We start from the raw sequence: 16,362 nt of genomic DNA on the forward strand, positions 1-16,362 counted from the left end.
AAAATTACCATATTCCTCCACAGAGAATGTATGGAATGCTTCTTTTAGTTTAATGGAATATTCCCCAAATGTGGGTTCAGAGGAAAGATCAAAGGAAAGATCAGCCATGCCCTGATCGAGGTTCACGCTTAACCATTGACTAATCCGGTTTTTGTCTGGATCCTAAAAGTAAAAACTTCACAATGAAAACCTGTATTGTCATTTATTTATTTATTTTTTTTTATAAACATCACAAATATTACCGTTAGTAGAATACGTTTTTGGTTACTGATAACTGTATATGTCCAATTATTATTATATTTTTCTTCTTACCTGTACTTCAACAACCGGTATCTAAAGGAAGGAAAAATATTTTTGTGAATAACATTCATTGTTCTTTGACAGTTTTTTTTTTAAATCTTGAAATACAAAATGTAATTTTTTTTTTTTACCAATTACATTTTTTTGTACAAAAGTATCATACAGTTTTAGAGTAAAGTGTACTTGTAGCAAAATGTTAAGGAGCATATTATGATTTTTTTTACTGGCATACCATGGGCTTATACAACAGTTTTTTGTCTCATTCTTGTTTGCCTTATTTTTTTTGTTTTATTCAGTTTAGACTTACCAATGTGTTTTCTGGTTTGAAATCTTCATTAAGGGACAGAATCCGGAACTTTACTATGAACAAGAAACAATTATATCACTAAAAAAAAATTATATCAAACAAATTATAATCACTAGAAAAAACTCCTTACATGTTTTTGTAAATTTTTGGAAAATAATTATAGATGCATCTTAGATAGCATAATTAGCCATGACTGGTAATCTGATGGTTAAAAATGTATATTATATTTTAAATTTTAATTATGTGTTTGGTACTAGGAAAAAAAAATAAAAAAAAAAATTATAAAAATCCCATTTCAATCCATTAGAAATATTTTACCATTTCAGAATGAATTCATTTGTGAAGACTTTTGGGTCTTCTTACCAGTTTGTCCTGGCTTGTACACAGCTTTGTCAGTCTGGACTAGAATTCTAGAATAAGGCTTCTTAACAAGAACTTTACTAGTGTTGGTTACTGATTCCCCAGAATTTTCAATAAATACAGTTACTGTGCCGACCTCCTCATTTTCTCCTGGGATGGGAACCTATAGATGGAAAATTAATACAAATGCTTAGTTTAAAATGGAAATGGTCAGTAGCTCGTAGGTTTGTGATCTTCCGAACCATTATTTAGAGGCCTTGTTGTGTCCTGGATCCAATTGTATTTTTAATATTATTTTAGAGTACTGACATAAATGCTTCTAGAACTTATCGTCAAATTTTTCGGATTTTTTTTCCAGTTGGTAGGTCATTTTTAGAGCTACTATTTTTGGGTCCTGCTAGATTTTTTACAGTGTATTCCACATCAATCAAATTAGATTGGTAGAGCAAGTCATTATAAACATGGGATATCTATAGAGATGAGCGAGTATACTCGTCCTAGCTTGATGCTCGTTCGAGTATTAGTGTACTGGAAACGGCTTGTTGCTCGGACGAGTATCTCGCCTGCTCGAGATCGAGCATTTACTTAAGGAAACACAGTGAAGAACACAATCAAAACAGTGAACACAGTGAACACAGGATCATTTAGGTGAAGAACACAGTGCAGAACACAGTGCAGAACACAGTGCAGAACACAGTGCAGAACACAGTGCAGAACACAGTGCAGATGTTTCCGTACATCTGCTAACTTATCCGAAGACATTAGTGCCGAACTGTGTTCTTCACAATAGTATATGAAGAACAATATGTGTGAAGGACACATTGCAGAATACACTGCAGTAACACTATCTAGCTCAATGTGTTATGCCCATTAGACTCTGTCTACAGCAAGGTATGATTGGCTTAAAAATGCCATAGACACAGATTCCACTGTTAGGCCCCCAATTTGCCATAATTACTATTTGCACCTTACAATCTTATTGTTATGGAGCCAGTAGTATTGGACCACTGCAACAAACTCCAATGACTCTCTCTTTTAACGTCCCCATTGCCGGAGTTTGGTAAATATCAATCATGTAGATGAAGTCAACTTTAGCTCAACTTCCATTTCTCATAAACACCATTCAACATTATATTGTGATATAATCGAAAAGCTATAAAAACTGCTAAAAGAGGACTGTCCATACATTGTCATGTGTAGTACATCACTTTGTGGGACCATATCACGTGTCTGGATAGGCCAATCATCTTGTGGGACATTGATGTAGACACTTCTAGAAGAAAAGTAATAAAATACATATCCTTGTGCACATTGGGACCTTAGTCCGTTTTTACCTCAAACTGGATGCAGGAGAATATAGATTCTTGTTGAAAGCTTTTATCTATAAGTGTTGTGTCCTTGTTATTCAGGTGCAGAGATATCTTCACTTTGCTCTCCCCTTTAGCTTCCTCCAGTTGTAAACATAAGGTTTCGTGATGATGGGCACGTAGTTCGGACGGGATGATGGCGGCATAGTGTCTGGAAAGGAGAACACGATATCAGGATAAAGAGAGAAGTCAGAGCAGGAAAGCTGCGGCAATCAGATGGAAGTGGTAACAATGGTATTGTCTCTACTTATGGCTTTTGGTGGAAACACAAGGGAGATGTTTCAAATTGGGTTTCAATAAAATTGGTGAAATAGTTGTGCATGGCTATGCCCAAGGCATTTAAATTAACCAATTAGTTAAGTAAAAAGCAAAATGCACTAAAAAGTTTTGGGGCGTTTGTAGTCGTTCACCAAGTTTTGGCCCCCAAAAAATAAAACATAAATAAAATAGTAAAACATCCAAAAAGATCTCTTTCCATGATTCCACTCGTCTTTTAGCACTTAGTTGTGTCAATGTATGGCAACAACAGAAATAATCGGAATCAGAAAATACTAATCGATCAACATGTGACAATGGGCAACATTTACTTAAAGATAATGCACCGTGCTGCAATTCACTACAATAGTGCGCCCAATATCCTGCATGTGTCGCTTCCCCGCTCAGGGCTGACAGAGTTCACCTTTTTCTTCCTGGTGCATGTAAGTGCATTGTCTTGCGACACAATTTGAATCTTAAATCCCGCGCTCAGTCCGAATCAATCGGATCGTCTGATGGCCACGTCCCTCCCCCCCCTCCCGAGTTCTGTCGCATGGAAGCCGGCACAGCTGTGCCAAAATCTGACACAATCCAAAGTGCAAACCCCTGTTATATACCTGTCAAAGCCGTCCTCCAAAACCCGAAAACAGTGCACAGTCCTCTGATCCGGGACCCTTAGTAAATAAGCCCCGTTATGTAAGATTTGTGCATTTTTATTTTTTTTTTAAACATATACTGGTATGTCTCCAGGTACCAACAATTTCCCTTCCAAAAATTAATAAAAAGTTGGGAATGGGAATATGCACATTCATATACTCAAAATAAATATACTGTAAAGAAGAGATAAAGAATTCCATAGAAAAAATATTAATAGCTTTGCCTCCAGGAGCCCTGAGATCTGCAGTATCACTAGAGCCGCACAGAAGCTCCAGCGCCGCCACATTGTGCGAGTAGAGGGGACAGTAACTTCTGTGTATGGTCTTCTTATATAGTCATTAGATACCCGGGCAGTCCTGCTAGTGTATGCTCGTCACCATGGTCATTGTACTGGCATATCAGATATTTACTAAGAACCCAGCGGTCAGCAAAAGGCTTTGGACGTATGTCAAATAAATTTTAAAAAAAATCAGTTTAACCAAATCTCAACCTATAGAAGGATACTTTAAAATATGATAAAACATCGGCTATACCCTCACAATGCAATTTTTTGCGCAGTACAGTTAGATGACAGATCAGAAGCGGGAGAAGGACTTGTACTATGATCCCTACAGGTATGGCACTAACAAATCATGAGTGTAGCATAAGAATAGATGTTCAGACCTGTAGTTATAGTAATACTGAATGTTCCTTATACTGGCGGTCCCCTAATTAAGGGCTTAACCCTACTTAACCCCGACTTACAGACAACTCCTAGTTAAAGAGGGTCCCCTCTGCCCACTGTGACCTATAGTGCCAGACTGCAATGATCAGCTGTAAGGTGACTGTAATAAAGTTTTATTGATAATTCTTGGTCCCATTATAGAAAAAAATTTTGAAAATCCAATTGTCACTGGGACAAAAAAAAAATTGTCTAGAACTACAATAATAAAATATACAGCTTCGACTTACATACAAATTCAACTTAAGAACAAACTTATGGAACCTATCTTGTACGTAACTCGGGGACTGCCTGTATATTTGTCAGCCTAAGGCTACATTCACACGATGTATGCCCGCCGTACCGTAGTACGGCGGGCATACATCGGCGCTGCGGAAAGGAGCAGGGGATGACCGCTGCTCACCCCTGCCCTTCTCCATAGGAAGATATGCACCGTACCACTCCTGTACAGGGTCGTGAGCCCATAGACGTGTATGTATATACGTCCCCCATACATGTGTGTGAATGTAGCCTAATAGTGTGACAGGTTCTTCAAGGCCAACCTACAGTGTCGATCCAGAGTATTTCATAACCTTACAAATCAATGGGGTCATTTATCATTATTTTTCTACCTGTTTTAGAGACCATTGCAATTTTTGCGCCTTTTTGAAATGTCGGACGAACATTTGTTTTTACGTCAGTAAGACACATTTATCTTCTATTCCAGATGTGCTAAATGGGTCGCACAAAAAACTTAAGGAAAACTTAGAAAATGGAAAGAAATGACTTGCAACATTTGTGCCACATTTTTGTGACATTTGTAAGAAATGTCTCAAAAAGATCTGAAAAAAGCCTCATTTTCACAAGGAAAAAGTGAGATTGATAAATTACTAAACAAGAAGGCAGAAAAGAGAACTAGCCAAAACAAAGAGATAAAATAAATGACCCCCATGAACCTTAAATGTAAGTAGTGAACTTACAGCTCTGCTTTAGATGCCCCGAAGATCTGCAACAAGATCAACCCCACACAGCAAGTCCAGGTCCAGGACATGATCGTGCAGGCAGACAAGGAACCTACTGAGTGTCTGTAAGTGTCTGCCCTATCACCGTATATCATGTGAATGTGCCCCCGCAGTCTGGCAATTGTAGGTACAACACAAAGATTGCAGCTCAGCACATCAAATATTTACCAGGAACGAACTGGTCAGATCAAGGTTTTAGAGGGATTTCACAAGGAGACAAACATTTAGTTAGAATTTTAAAATATATCTTCAAATCCTGTTTTTAACTGTTTAACTGATTACAGGTAGCCCCCTACTTAAGAACACCCTACCCCTAGTTACAAATGGACCTCTGGATGTTGGTAATTACTGTACTTTAGCCTCAGGCTACAATGATCAGCTGTAACAGTTATCACAGGTGTCTGTAATGAACCTTTATTGTTACTCCTGGTTCTTATGACAACCCCAAAAAATTTTGGCTGGAGTTACAATGATAAATTGAATAACAGCATGCAATGTCAATCAGCTGCCTCTAAAGCCAGTAGGATCTTGTCATGTATCAAAAGTGGTATGGACTCTCGTGATAGGGATGTAATATTACCACTATACAAGGCACTGGTTCGGCCACACCTGGAATATGCTGTCCAGTTCTGGGCACCGGTCCATAAAAAGGATGCCCTGGAGCTGGAGAGGGTTCAACGTAGAGCCACAAAAATGATAAGGGGTATGGAGGGTCTGAGTTATGAGGAAAGATTAAAACAACTAGATTTATTTAGTCTGGAAAAGAGACGACTACGAGGGGACATGATTAATTTATTTAAATATATGAATGGTCCATACAAAAAATATGGTGGGAAGTTGTTTCAGATTAGATCAAATCAAAAGACGAGGGGGGCACTGTCTCCATCTGGAGAAAACAAGGTTTAATCACCGGAGGCGACAGGGCTTTTTTACTATGAGAACGGTCAATCTGTGGAATAGCCAAGCTCAGGCGCTGGTCACAGCAGGGACAGCGGATAGCTTCAAGAAGGGTCTAGATACCTTTTTACACCAAAATAACATAGATGGTTATGTTATATAGAATTGTTTCCCCTAAATCCCTTCCTCATCCAATCCCTTCCCTTCCTTGGTTGAACTTGATGGACAAGTGTCTTTTTTCAACCGTAGAAACTATGAAACTATGAAACTATGAAAATATACAGTTCCGACTTACATACAAATTCAACTTAAGAACAAACCTACAGAACCTATCTTGTACGTAACCCGGGAACTGCCTGTATCTAGAACTTGCCCACCCAAAATAAAGACTTAATTAAAAATGATGATTAAAAAATTGCCTTTATAATAAAATGATGCCTTTTTACGGCTGCAATGTAAAAAATAAAATCAGTTGGTAAATTTATATACAAATCACCTGAGGGGAGTCCAATGAAGCCCTGCATATTCAGTGGTCACTGCATTGTCCTGCCCTATGGTTCCTGATTGACAGGTCTCACTTCTGTGTGGAACATTGAGAGAGAGTTTTGGTTACATTATTGGCCACATTATGTCATGTGACCAGGGTGATGTTGTATCTAAGAAATCATGGCGGAATGGGAGGAGTCGAAATCCATGAAGGCTTGCTGTGATCAATTACATATATGGGGTACAACAAACATTTAAAAAAAAACTTTTTTTTTTCCCATCTCACCACGTAATCGCAGATTTCAGTGTTGATAGAGTCCTTGCTAGCACTGAATTAGAGTTGGGCTGTTCCAAGTAAAACAGACAGATTCAATGAGAGAGATTCCAGCGCAGGATGCAGAGAAAGAGGTTTTCAAAATAGAAAGAGGTTTTCAAATTCTAAAAACTTTAATCCATAATGTTAAAAATCGGTGTGCACATGAAAGAAAAAAAATAATAATAGTGGAGCGTTTCTGTTGACGCGTTTCAAACTCTTAGTTCTTAATTATTATGATTAAGAGCTTAATACATGGGGTAGACATTGCAGATGTAACTGGGTAAAGGACTATAGGTGGCATCACCCTGGTCACATGACATGGGGAAGGTGCATGGGACATGGGTAGGAGTAGATGGGAGCGACCGGCCGAGCAGGGCATGCCCCCGAGGAAAAGGGTAGTTGTGGTTTGGCAGTATATGGTAGGATCGATCAACCAACCTAGGGTTAAAGTACCCTGAGGAGTCTAAAAAATAGTTAAAAAAAGTTTTAAAAAAATAATTTAAAAAACACTAAAAATTCAAATCACCCCCGGCTTTAAAAAATCATAAACACATTAGGAATCGCCGCATCCGAAAATGCCCAATAAAAATATAATAACGTTTTCTCACTGCATTTAACCCCGTAACGGAAAATAGCGGCCAAAGTTAAAAATGCCACTTTTTTGCCATAAAAAAAAAAAAAAACGATAAAAAGTGATGAAAAGGTCGTACAATCCTTTGGTAGCATTGAAAACGACAATCAAAAGTCACAAAAAATGACACCACCCACACAGCTCCGTACACCAAAGTATGAAAAAGTTATTTGTGCCAGAAGATGGGGCACAAGTTTTAATTTTTGTAAAAGTATGAAAACATTATAAAACCTGTACAAATTTGGTATCCCCGTAATCGTATCGACCGAAAGAATAAAGTACACATGTCATTTGGGGCGCAAAGGGAAATCCGTAAAATCCAAGCCCACAAGAATATGTTGCAAATGCGTTTTTTCGCCAATTTCACTGCATTTGGAATTTTTTTCCAACTTCCCAGTACACGGCATGGAATATTCAATACTATCACTAGGAAGTGCAATTTGTTACGCAGAAAACAAGCCCTCACACAGCTCTGTACATGGAAAAATAAAATAAAGGGCTGCGGCGGGAAGGGGTTAAAGGAAACCTACTATCATCTTATAAGGTAGATCCAGTGGGAGGTTCCTGTATTTAATGGCGGCCCTATGCTTATTTTTACAAAATTTGTAGTTCCCTGGTACTTTATAAAAATCATATCTTTTGTGTAACGGGTCACACAGATGACGGAACTAAAAGTCTATGGGAAGAGTCCGGAGGGAGGAGTCTGTGGACCAGTGGACCCTATGGACCACAATGGGAGATGGTATGAGGCCGACGCTGGCAGCCAAGGTACAGGGATGTGCAGGAAACAGTCCAAGCCTGGGATAACAGCAGCAACAAAGAGGAACACTGGTAACGCTGGCACGGATTGCAGACACCGCTGGACTGGAACCCTGGGAGGCACAGCAGGAAGCGTATGGGAACGCTGGAGACAGGAGACACGGAGGCGTCTGGAAACGCTGGAAGACAGGACACACCAGGAGCGTATGGGAACGCTGGAGACAGGAGACACGGAGGCGCCTGGAAACGCTGGAAGACAGGACACACCAGGAGCGTATGGGAACGCTGGAGACAGGAGACACAGAGGCGTCTGAAAACGTCAGAAGACAGGATACACCAGGAGCATATGGGAACGCTGGAGACACACAGGAAAGCGTCTGGAAACGCTAAGGCTTTCTCTTCCACAGGAACGGCTTAGGGAAGCCTGGCATGGAAACCATAGGAGATCCTAGGAGGGAAGATCCGGCGGGGAGTGAAGGGAGGTGTCGGATTAGCAGGAGCCAATCAGGAGGACAGTGGCCCTTTAAGGCTTGAGAAGTCCGCGCGCCCCCTATCTGCGGGAGCGAGCGGTTGCAGGGAAGGATCGTGCGGCCTACACGCCAGGAGAGACAGGAGCCAGGAGAGGTGAGGGCAGGGGGACCAGCAGGCAGCAGAGCACGGGTGCACCCGCGATCCCTGACATTTTGTATAGGTGAACTTCCTTAGAGGCTACAGGGGAGGGGTGTAAAACGGAAGCTGTGGCTATTCCACGCCACAGTAGCCTCTTCGATCCCTCCTACCAGGTAGTCTTCAGTGCACAGCTCGCTTTCGCTGTGCGCATTCGCTTGTGTTGTTGGAGCTCTGTGCATTCGCTGCAGCTCAGTCTTTGCAGACAAGTGCACACAGTTACAGCGACGTGGCCTCGTCTCCAATACTGAAGCTACTGCGCATCCGCAGAACTCCGGCTTCGGAGCTGAAAAAAAAAAGCAGGTTAGGAGGGATCGAAAGAGGCTACTGGTGCATGGAGTAACTGTCGCACCCGCTCCGCAGTGCGACTACTGCACGCCATCATGATTCTCTAAAGTAAATTTGCAAATATATAAGATGGGATTTTTATAAAGTACTGGGGCTCCAAAAGCTCAATAAAAATAAGCATGGGGCTGCCATTAAATACAGGAACCTACCACCGGATCCACCTTATTAGGTAGATCCGTGATGGTAGGCTTCCTTTAATATGACATGATCCCTTTAATGCTAGGGTTGAAAACTTATTTCGTGATCTGTGTTTCAGGATTTTCTCGCAATATTGACCGATTTCCACATGAAACATGACGATCAGAACATTGATAATTTGTTTTGTAAATAAAGACTGTTCCTTGTAAACAAAATGTGTAGAAACCAACTATAGATGAAGCAATCCACTGGTTGTAATAACTTTCCAATGGATGATATCCAGGTATTCAGTAATATCTGAAAGTCGTCCAGTATAACTTGAAATAATTCAAAAAGAAAGCAGAAGGCACAGGAAAGACATTTGGACTTATTTACTAAGGCCGGCGCACGCGATCGGATTGTGGCGCATCAGCGCCGGCTTTCATGCGACACGGGGGGCGTGGCCGTTGGACAACCCGACTGATTGTGGACAAGCCGCGGAATTTAAAAATGAAATTGTGTCGCAAGATCAGCACTCACATGCACCGGGACGAAGAAGATGAACTCCGGCGAAACTCAGCGGGAGAAGCGACACATGCAGGAAATTAGACGCACGATCTTAGTGAATCGCGGAAGACCCGAATCCTCGTCGGACTTTTCGGATCGGCGGCGTCAATGGGACTGATAAGTAAATGTGCCCCATAGTCAGATATAACTTTATACTGATAAGCAATGACTAATGCACTACATAGACCAAGACAGCACATTCATTACAGTCATCACTACTCATGTAATACATTGGGGCTTATTTAGTAATGGTCCCGCGGACGTTTTTTTTGTCGAATTTCCCCACTTTTCGGGCATCGCACCAGAGATTTTGTGCTGCAATTGCACAGGCCTTCACGCGACACAAATCGGGGTGCGGACCGTTGGACGATCTGATGGATTTGAACTACGCACTGGATTTAACAATTCAATTTGTGTCGCAAGCCAAGCACTTACATGCAACGGGAAGAAGAGGATGAACTCCAGGGACCTGAGCAGGGAAGCGACACATGAAGGATATCGGGCACACAATCTTCATGAATTGCGGCAGATGGGCATTCCGGCGGACATTCCGTAACGGGGACCAGGTAAGTAAATGTGCCCCATTGTATCAAGATAAAGTATAAATGGCTACATATAAATATGTCTCTCTCATCACTGAGACCCCATCGATCATCAATTAGGCCCTCTCCTGTGGATGAGACCTAACTTGTTTGTTGGGAAAACCCCTTTAAGGATGCAGTGATTTTGTTTTTGTAATGCGTCACTAGGGTTATACTTTTTTAAGTCTTTAACTTACCAAAGTTATTTTTTAGATACTGTGAGAGGTGTCATTTGGGAAAACCGCTATCTGTCATACAGGCAGATGAAGGGTGTGTGGTAAAAGCCCTGGAGTTGTCTGCAGTAACCCAAGGGTTAATACAGACATATAGTAAGCAGGAATAGTCTGTTTGGTCTATGTTGGCCGCTAATGTCCGTACTGTGCCTGCTTATTATGGAGTAGGGGTAGGCTGGTAGTGGGACTCCTACTCCACCCGGGCTTCGGTCCTGGGCTTTTGTATAGCCCACAGGTGCGGGTCACAGACCTTGTTAGAGCCCGATATAATCTGCAGGCCAGAAGCAGTAGGGGAGGCCCTACCTGGAGAGCTGAAGGCTGGACCGTGTTCACACAGCAAAGGTAACTGAGTGCCTCCTGATAATCTGCTGGCCAAGAGCGTGTGCCAGGCAGCCTGGTACCCATATAGCTAGGATCTGAAATTGTATTAGGCAGTGCCCAGCCGGGCAGGGTTTATTTTTGGTATTTTGTATGTACCTAAGCCAAGGCTGAATTTGTGTTTTGACAAGGAAGTGTGAATAAACATTTGATTTTTGGACTTTAACTCTGCGTGTGTCCCTGCTTCCTGCACTGCTACAAGGCATCTACCAGAGCAATTCCCCACAATACTTTTTTTGATATGTTGTTCGTTAAATAAGTGATACATTCTGGTTGATATTTTTTGCATTTTATTTCTGACAAATTCACCATTTTCCAAATTCTAAATGACCTGCTTTGCAAACAGATAGTAACTATTTTTGGTTGTAAAACTAACATTTCCCATATGTCTGCTTTATGTTTTCTTCATGTCTTTATATATTATTACAAAGTCATACAGCTTACAAAATGAACATCAGTTTTCCAGATTTTTGAGGAGATTTTAGAATTGACTTTTTGCGGATAATTTTTGTCTTTAGTGAACTTTGAAGTATATTATGATAGAAATCCCCCAAATGTCATCCAATATCTATGTAGCCATTTGAGAGCAAAAGATAAAAGGAGAAAACAAATCTTAGAACTTATGCAATTTCTCCCGAGTACGAAGACACCCTGGGGCATACCGAGACAGAGAAGGCGGTCCGTGACACAGACAGTTTTCCTTATAGGATTAAGCGTCTTTTAGCTTCTCAATTTTGATCTTTTTTTAGCTATAAAATATTAGTTTTTCTGTTAATGTGACCAGGTAGGGGCTTAGTTTTTGCCGCATGAAATGCATTTTTTAAGTGATGCTATTTTGTTTTTTTTGGTCTTAACTGTTACGGACCACAGACTACAGTACTAAAAGTCTCCGGGAACGCTGGAGACAGGAAACACAGAGGCGTCTGGAAACGCTGGAGGACAGGAGCCGCTGTGGGAAGCGAGGTGTGGAAACCATGTAAGTTCCTTGTAGCATGCTGAAGATTCGGCCAGGAAGGAAGGGAGGTGCCGGATTATAAGGGGGAGGCTGGATTAGCCAGCTCCAATCAGGAGGACCCTGGCCCTTTAAGGCTAAAAGAGCCGGTGCGCAAGCGCCCTTGTGAGCGGGGACCCGCGGGGCCTGGACGAGACCGGAGCAGAGCCAGGAGAGGTGAGTACGGGCCAGGGGGACACCGCACCACATGGAAGGGCACGGGTGTACCCTTGATCCGTACTGAGGATCATGGGTACGGCTGTGACATTCACATATTGCCCCCCCAGAAAAGTCTTTGACTTTTTTTAGTGTTCATCTCATAGCCCAAGTAACATGATACCTTTTATTTATAGGTCGGTATAATTATGGAAATACAAATATTTCTATTTTTTGTCTTAGGTTTTATTAATTTTGCTGAATAAAATGGGGAATGTGGGGAAAAATCCATCATTTTTGCACCGCCAATTTCCAAATGGTATATCAATTATTGATTAACCCCTTAGCGCTCCGCGCCGTAGCTGTACTGCGCAGCTTCCCACTATTGGCGCTCAGCGCAGTACAGCTACTGCGCAGAGACGATGCCGGTTCAGCGCTGCATAGCAGCCCTACCGGCATTGTTAGCTGCGGGATTTCAATGGTAATCTACCGCTGAAATCCCCGGCTAACACCCACGTTCGGAGTGGGCTCCGATCGCGGGCGTTTTACCCGTTAAATGCCGCGGTCAACGCGACCGCGGTATTTAACATGCCTTCCGGGGGTCTTTACCCCACGATCTGCCCCCCTCCGCGCCATTTTCGGGGGGGGGGGCGATCGCTGCTATTGCACCTCTGGGGTCCGATCGGGACCCCAGAGAAGCCTGAAGGCAGTGCCTTTAAGATGGCGTCTGTGACATCATCTTAAAGGCAAAGTGTCAGCCTATGCATCTGCATAGGCTGGCACTGCTAATACCCTGCAATACATGAGTATTGCAGAGTATTATCATGAACAAGCAATCATATGGTTGCTTGTTCATATCCCATGGTGGATCAAGTAAAAAATGTAAAATAAAATGTTTTTCAATAAAAAATAACTTTATAAATCACTAAAAATGCCCATAAGCCCCAAAACATATAAAGAGACATAAAACGCTCAAAAAAGTCTAAATCATAACACAAACCCCACATATATAGTATCACCGCGTCCGTAACAATCCGTAGAATAAAACTAAATAACTATTGGACCCATATGATGAACGCCGTAAAAAAATTATGATTTTTACCTATTATATCCCACAAAAAATGCAATAAAAAGTGATCAACAAAACATATGTACACCAGAATGATACTGTTGCAAAGAACAACATGTCCCGCAAAAAAGAAGCCATCAACCAGCTTTGTAGCCAAAAACGTAACAATGTTATGCCACTTGGTAAGACGGCGATAGATTTTTCCCCACATTAGGGTTTTATTTGGCAAATTTAGTAAAACATAAGAAAAAATATTCATGTCTGGTATCCCTGTAATCGTATCGACCCATAGAATAAAGATAACAGGATTAATAGGATATACGGTGAACACGAGAAAAAAAAAAGTAAATTATCCAGTAAAGAATTGATGCTTTTCTACTCATGACCTCAAAAAAAGTTCCTAAATTTTTAACAATAGGTAATACCAACCCCAAAATGGTAACACTGGAAAAAGCATCTCATTCCGCAAAAAAAATGCCATCACATGGCCCCAATAACGGAAAAGCGAAAATTTTATAGCCTTCAAAAGGGGGCAACGAGAAAACTAAAATCCTGGCAGCTGCAGGGTGCTCCTTCCCTTCTGCGCCTCGCTGTGCCCCCATAACACAAGTAACGTCCACATGTGGGGGGTCGCTGCACTCAGGAGAAATTGTAGAACAAGTTTTATGGTGGGTTTTCTATTTTTATCTTTTGGAAATGTGTAAATTTTAGGGCTAAATGAACGTATAACCGACAAAATTTGACCATTCTAAATTTCACCGCCTTTTTGATTCAATTACTATGAAGATCTCAAGGGGTTAAAGAGAACCCGTCATGCAAAATAACCCCCTAAACTAAATATATTTTCATAAACTGCCATTAGAGAGCATTGCTTCTATCCCTTCATTGTCCCTCTACATGCCTGCAAACCTAAGCAATGAGGTCCTAAAGCTGTATGCAAATGACCTGTGAAATGTCCAATGAAGCATTAGCATATTCAAGCTGTCCACTCTATTCATGAGTGGGAGGCACAGCCACACCCCCAGTGCTTGACTGACAGCCTGTATAATGGTGTGTGGCTGTATAATGATGTGCTTTCTGGTGCTGGTGGCCACGCCCCCTGCAGCCTGTGTGTGCATGTGTGTGTGTGTGTGTTTAGGAGAGATACAGCAGCTCCAGGCAGCCATGTTACAGCAGAACATGTCAGATTCATGTGTAGCTGATGTCTGTGTCTCTCACCTGTATATTAGGAGGATGCAGCATGTCAGCAGATGCAGCACACACACTAGCCATGCTTTACTATACATTACACACAGACATGAGCAGGGGGAGGAGAGGGGAGGGGGAACAGGTGTGACATCACTGCCTCTGACCATGTGACCAGCCTCATTTATATGATAAAGAAAAGATGATTTTATAATGATTAATATATGAAATAACTAGATAAAGGCTGGGATGGGATCCTTGTGAGCTGCTCCAACAGGAAGAGGTGACAGGACTAGTGGCAGAAACCTGATGACAGGTGTCCTTTAACAATCTTCCTAAAAGCTGTTTCTGATAGTTTGAGGGGTGCAGATTTGAAAATGGGTGGGTTATATAGGGGGGTTTTGATGCTAAATATGTAAAATTTAATTTCAAACAGTATTTATCCCCAAAATAGTCAATTCTGAAAATACGTAGGCCGCGTGATGTCAAAATAAATTATCCAAACATTTCAAAAATTATGAAAATGTAAAGTAGACAAATGGGAAATGTTATTCGGAAAGTTATTTAGGTGGTAAATCGACCAACCTGAAAACTCGGTGATTTTGAATTTCGAAAATCACCGAAATTTTTCTTTTTTTTGTAAATAAACGCAAAACTTATCAGCCAAAATTTACCACTAAAATGAAGTAGAACATGTGGGGAAAAAACACAGTCTCAGAATCTCTTTGATAAGTAACAGAGTTCAAAAGTTATAACCATATAAAGAGACGCATGTCAGAATCCAAAAAATGGGACTGAGCCTTAAGCTGTAAAATGGCTGCGTCCTTAAGGGGTTAATAATCAACAGTGAGTCACGTAGTTATTTTTTCTATGGAGTAGATTTCTGGTGGTTTTTGAAAATTATTTTTATGCTGTTCTGAGTGTGGTTTTAATTAAGACTTTGTTTTATTGCACAGCCTGCTACGTGGGATTTATGTGGGGATTTCTACTTCTGCTATTTTCGATTGTGGGGCATTTTTATTGACTTATTTTTTTCTAAAACTTTTTACTAGTCCCATTAAGAAACATGAACAAGCACTCATCCGATTGCTAGTTCCTTGTAATACCCTACTATACTGATATAATGTAGGGTATTTAATCTGTCAACCTATGCGGACCGGCAGGCTGACCCAGTAACAGTATGATCCTGTCTATGACAGGATCTTACAGGTACTCACTGTGACACTGACCTGGGGTTCCAATAACAAATGATCGGTGCACCCTGAAAATGCCCCTGGGGGTATCATGGTGACGAACAGCCCCATGGACAGTTAACTCGTTAACACAGAGCTCATTCTGACCGTGGTTGTTACATGGTGATGTAAGCTGTTAGTTAAAGATGACACCCATGTTTCCCAATGTCGTTTCAGCTCCAGTGATGAGCATCTCATTAAGTTGAAGGGGTTGTCCGAAGGTTGAAAATCTTGGCCACATTCTTCCAAGAACAGTTCCTCTCCTGAACATGGGTGGTGTGTGGTTTTTCAATTAATCTCGGGCGGCACGGTAGCACTTCTGCCTTGCAGCGCTGGGGTCCTGGGTTCGAATCCCACCCAGGTCAATATCTGCAAAGAGTTTGTATGGGTTTACTCCGGGTCCTCTAGTTCCCTCCCACACTCCAAAACATACAGTTAGGTTGTTTAGATTGGTACCTGTCCCCATGAGGCTCACAATTTGGCAAGCTTTGTGCAGCGCTGCGAAATCTGTGTGCGCTATATAAATAAAGAATTTATATAATCTCTATACAGCTGCAATAAACCAGATATGGAACAATGCAACCATTTTTAGCAACTTCCCGACAATCACTTTAACATATAGACAGGAATTGGGTTCCTACGAGAAGAATCGGTAACTAATATTTTGACACATTGGTATAATATTTGAAGCCTTGTTTTTGATTCCCCTTTTGCCGAATTGGCTTTAAGTGTCCAAACCCCTTAATCATTTTTTTATACTGAAATTAACACAAATTTTTGGT

The 16,362-nt window shown here is 41.3% G+C and overlaps 1 protein-coding gene across 1 annotated transcript in view; it reads right to left on the reverse strand.

Annotated features, from left to right (window-relative positions):
* Positions 1-5,084, reverse strand: part of LOC140106593 (alpha-2-macroglobulin-like) — a 39,828-nt gene extending 34,744 nt beyond the window's left edge. The window contains exons 1-6 of the mRNA XM_072131110.1: positions 4,927-5,084; positions 2,302-2,485; positions 971-1,130; positions 608-660; positions 313-333; positions 9-162 (exon numbers count right to left, since the gene is read on the reverse strand). Coding sequence (XP_071987211.1) covers positions 9-162; positions 313-333; positions 608-660; positions 971-1,130; positions 2,302-2,485; positions 4,927-5,063 — 709 coding nt within the window. The 5' untranslated portion in view covers positions 5,064-5,084. The remainder of the gene's footprint in view (positions 1-8; positions 163-312; positions 334-607; positions 661-970; positions 1,131-2,301; positions 2,486-4,926) is intronic.
* Positions 5,085-16,362: the final 11,278 nt, after the last annotated feature.

Source organism: Engystomops pustulosus, chromosome 11 (genome assembly GCF_040894005.1).
Source record: "Engystomops pustulosus chromosome 11, aEngPut4.maternal, whole genome shotgun sequence".
NCBI classification, from domain to species: Eukaryota; Metazoa; Chordata; class Amphibia; order Anura; family Leptodactylidae; genus Engystomops; species Engystomops pustulosus.